Source organism: Gymnodraco acuticeps, unplaced genomic scaffold (assembly GCF_902827175.1).
Source record: "Gymnodraco acuticeps unplaced genomic scaffold, fGymAcu1.1, whole genome shotgun sequence".
NCBI classification, from domain to species: domain Eukaryota; kingdom Metazoa; phylum Chordata; class Actinopteri; order Perciformes; family Bathydraconidae; genus Gymnodraco; species Gymnodraco acuticeps.
This window is the reverse complement of record NW_022990733.1, coordinates 22,501-27,620: the sequence shown is the minus strand read 5'-3', so window position 1 is coordinate 27,620 and position 5,120 is coordinate 22,501. Positions and strand designations below refer to the sequence as shown.

General features: G+C 49.6%; 1 protein-coding gene across 1 annotated transcript in view; it reads left to right on the top strand.

The window, feature by feature from the left end:
- Positions 1–3,240: 3,240 nt before the first annotated feature.
- Positions 3,241–5,120, top strand: part of LOC117556516 (anion exchange protein 2-like) — a gene marked incomplete at its 3' end in the record, with an annotated part of 24,373 nt that continues 22,493 nt past the window's right edge. Inside the window, exon 1 of the mRNA XM_034231850.1 lies at positions 3,241–3,336. Within this exon, the coding sequence (XP_034087741.1) occupies positions 3,289–3,336 (48 nt within the window). The remainder of the gene's footprint in view (positions 3,337–5,120) is intronic.

Sequence of the window (5,120 nt, the reverse complement as noted above, 5' to 3'; positions counted from 1 at the left end):
ACCTTAAACGCCTCATCACAGAGACCTTAAACGCCTCATCACAGAGACCTTAAACGCCTCATCACTGAGACCTTAAACGCCTCATCAGAGAGACCTTAAACGCCTCATCAACACAGACCTTAAACGCCTCATCAACACAGACCTTAAACACCTCATCAGAGAGACCTCAAACGCCTCATCACAGAGACCTTAAACGCCTCATCAGAGAGACCTTAAACGCCTCATCAACACAGACTTTAAACGCCTCATCAGAGAGACCTCAAACGCCACATCACAGAGACCTTAAACGCCTCATCACAGAGACCTTAAACGCCTCATCACAGAGACGTTAAACGCCTCATCAGAGACCTTAAACGCCTCATCACAGAGACCTTAAACGTCTCATCACAGAGACCTCAAACGCCACATCACAGAGACCTTAAACGCCTCATCACAGAGACCTTAAACGCCTCATCACAGAGACGTTAAACGCCTCATCAGAGACCTTAAACGCCTCATCACAGAGACCTTAAACGCCTCATCACAGAGACCTTAAACGCCTCATCACAGAGACCTTAAACGTCTCATCACAGAGACCTTAAACGCCTCATCAGAGAGACCTCAAACGCCTCATCACAGAGACCTCAAACGCCTCATCACAGAGACCTTAAACGCCTCATCAGAGAGACCTTAAACGCCTCATCACAGAGACCTTAAACGCCTCATCACAGAGACCTTAAACGCCTCATCACAGAGACCTTAAACGCCTCATCAGAGAGACCTTAAACGCCTCATCAGAGAGACCTTAAACGCCTCATCAGAGACCTTAAACGCCTCATCACAAACGCCTCATCACAGAGACCTTAAACGCCTCATCACAGGGACCTTAAACGCCTCATCACAGAGACCTTAAACGCCTCATCATTGAGACCTTAAACGCCTCATCACAGAGACCTTAAACGCCTCATCAGAGAGACCTTAAACGCCTCATCATAGAGACCTTAAACACCTCATCACTGAGACCTTAAACGCCTCATCACAGAGACCTTAAACGCCTCATCACAGAGACCTTAAACCTCTCATCAACACAGACCTTAAACGCCTCATCATACAGACCTTAAACGCCTCATCAACACAGACCTTAAACGCCTCATCACAGAGACCTTAAACGCCTCATCACAGAGACCTCAAACGCCTCATCACAGAGACCTTAAACGCCTCATCACAGAGACCTTAAACGCCTCATCACAGAGACCTTAAACGCCTCATCAGAGAGACCTTAAACGCCTCATCAGAGAGACCTTAAACGCCTCATCACAGAGACATTAAACGCCTCATCACAGAGACCTTAAACGCCTCATCAGAGAGACCTTAAACGCCTCATCAGAGAGACCTTAAATGCCTCATCACAGAGACCTTAAACGCCTCATCACAGAGACCTTAAACGCCTCATCAGAGAGACCTTAAACGCCTCATCACAGAGACCTTAAACGCCTCATCACAGAGACCTTAAACGCCTCATCACAGAGACCTTAAACGCCTCATCACAGAGACCTTAAACGCCTCATCACAGAGACCTTAAACGCCTCATCACAGAGACCTTAAACGCCTCATCACAGAGACCTTAAACGCCTCATCACAGAGACCTTAAACGCCTCATCACAGAGACCTTAAACGCCTCATCACAGAGACCTTAAACGCCTCATCACAGAGACCTTAAACGCCTCATCAGAGAGACCTTAAACGCCTCATCACAGAGACCTTAAACGCTTCATCAGAGACCTTAAATGCCTCATCACAAACGCCTCATCACAGAGACCTTAAACGCCTCATCACAGAGACATTACATTACATTACATTACATTGCATTTAGCTGACGCTTTTGTCCAAAGCGACTTACAATAAGTACATTCGACCAGGAAGACACAACCTTGAAGAAAACAGAATCATATAAGTATATCAGGTTTCATAGAGCCAAACATTTCAAGTGCTACTCAACTGGCTTTAGGTAATCCAGTCCTTTATTGGTATAAAAGTGCTTCGTTAATCGTTCTAACGCTCGAAGTGGAGTCGAAAGAGATGAGTTTTCAGTTTAACGCGTTTAACGAGTTTTCAGACCTTAAACGCCTCATCATTGAGACCTTAAACGCCTCATCACAGAGACCTTAAACGCCTCATCAGAGAGACCTTAAACGCCTCATCATAGAGACCTTAAACACCTCATCACTGAGACCTTAAACGCCTCATCACTGAGACCTTAAACGCCTCATCACAGAGACCTTAAACGCCTCATCAACACAGACCTTAAACGCCTCATCATAGAGACCTTAAACGCCTCATCACAGAGACCTTAAACGCCTCATCACAGAGACCTTAAACGCCTCATCAACACAGACCTTAAACGCCTCATCATAGAGACCTTAAACGCCTCATCAACACAGACCTTAAACGCCTCATCACAGAGACCTTAAACGCCTCATCACAGAGACCTTAAACGCCTCATCAGAGAGACCTTAAACGCCTCATCAACACAGACCTTAAACGCCTCATCACAGAGACCTTAAACGCCTCATCACAGAGACCTTAAATGCCTCATCACAGAGACCTTAAACGCCTCATCAACACAGACCTTAAACGCCTCATCATAGAGACCTTAAACGCCTCATCACAGAGACCTTAAACGCCTCATCATTGTCTGACTGTCATTCATTCATCAATCAATCAATGTTTATTTATATAGCCCAATATCACAAATGTTACATTTGTCTCAGTGGACTTTACAGTTTGTACAAAATATCAGTATGACAATACGACACCCTCTGTCCTTAGACCCTCTGTCCTTAGACCCTCTGTCCTTAGACCCTCACATCGTACAAGGAAAAACTTCCGAAGAAAACCCACAGTTTAAAGGGGAAAATGGGAGAAACCTCGGGGAGAGCAACAGAGGAGGGATCCCTCTCCCAGGACGGACAGACGTGCAATAGATGCCATGTGTAAATTGAAAAGATAATACATTTGCAACATAGGTAGTCCAAATGTTTCGAAATGCATGTGTGTATAATAGGAAGATGAATCCACGAGGATATCCATCCAGGACCTATGATCCAGGACCACCATTCATTCATTCATGTTTTGATTTGTGCGCTCCCTCTCTCACCGGTTCCCCTGTTCACCGGTTCCCCTGTTCACATGTACACCTGTTCACCTGTACACCTGTTCACCTGTTCACCTGTACACCTGTTCACCTGTTCACCTGCTCCCCCCATCACCTGTTCCCTTGTTCCTGCAGGTGATCTCTGACTTCTGATCATGACTCATCATTTCTCTGAGGATCCTGCTGCCATCAGTCATTCTGCAGTGAGTTTCTGATGAACGCATGAATCTGAAGACTCAAACACACCACGACGTTCAGGGACTGACATTGCTGGGTTCAGGGACTGGCACGTGGTGGTGCGTTCAGGGACTGGCACGTGGTGGTGCGTTCAGTGACTGACATAGTGGTAGTACGTTCAGGGACTGACATGGTGCATTCAGGGACTGACATGGTGAATTCGACGACTGACATGGTGCATTCGACGACTGACATGGTGCATTCGACGACTGACATGGTGCATTCGGGGACTGACATGGTGCATTCGGGGACTGACATGGTGCATTCGGGGACTGACATGGTGTATTCGGGGACTGACATGGTGCGTTTGGGGACTGACATGGTGCATTCGGGGACTGACATGGTGTATTCGGGGACTGACATGGTGCGTTCGGGGACTGACATGGTGCGTTCGGGGACTGACATGGTGCATTCGGGGACTGACATGGTGCACTCGGCGACTGACATGGTGCACTCTGCGACTCACATGGTGCATTCAGGGACTGACATGGTGCGTTCGGGGACTGACATGGTGCGTTCGGGGACTGACATGGTGCGTTCGTCGACTGACATGGTGCATTCAGGGACTGACATGGTGCACTCGGCGACTGACAGGGTGCACTCGGGGACTGACATGGTGCACTCGGCGACTGACATGGTGCATTCAGGGACTGACATGGTGCGTTCGGGGACTGACATGGTGCATTCAGGGACTGACATGGTGCATTCACGGACTGACATGATGCGTTCGGCGACTGACATGGTGTGTTCGGGGACTGACATGGTGCGTTCGGGGACTGACATGGTGCGTTCGTCGACTGACATGGTGCATTCGGGGACTGACATGGTGCATTCGGGGACTGACATGATGCGTTCGGCGACTGACATGGTGCGTTCGGGGACTGACATGGTGCATTCGGGGACTGACATGGTGCGTTCGGGGACTGACATGGTGCGTTCGGGGACTGACATGGTGCGTTCGGGGACTGACATGGTGCGTTCGGGGACTGACATGGTGCGTTCGTCGACTGACATGGTGCATTCAGGGACTGACATGGTGCACTCGGCGACTGACAGGGTGCACTCGGGGACTGACATGGTGCACTCGGCGACTGACATGGTGCATTCAGGGACTGACATGGTGCGTTCGGGGACTGACATGGTGCATTCAGGGACTGACATGGTGCATTCACGGACTGACATGATGCGTTCGGCGACTGACATGGTGTGTTCGGGGACTGACATGGTGCGTTCGGGGACTGACATGGTGCGTTCGTCGACTGACATGGTGCATTCGGGGACTGACATGGTGCACTCGGCGACTGACATGGTGCGTTCGGGGACTGACATGGTGCGTTCGTCGACTGACATGGTGCATTCGGGGACTGACATGGTGCATTCAGGGACTGACATGATGCGTTCGGCGACTGACATGGTGCGTTCGGGGACTGACATGGTGCATTCGGGGACTGACATGGTGCGTCCGGGGACTGACATGGTGCATTCAGGGACTGACATGGTGCGCTCAGCGACTGACATGGTGCGTTCAGGGACTGACATGGTGCATTCAGGGACTGACATGGTGTGTTCAGGGACTGACATGGTACACTCAGGGACTGACATGGTGCGTTCAGGGACTGACATGGTGCATTCAGGGACTGACATGGTGTGTTCAGGGACATGGTGCGTTCAGGGACTGACATGGTACACTCAGGGACTGACATGGTGGTGGTGTGTTCAGGGACTGACATGGTGGTGGTGTGTTTTGTGA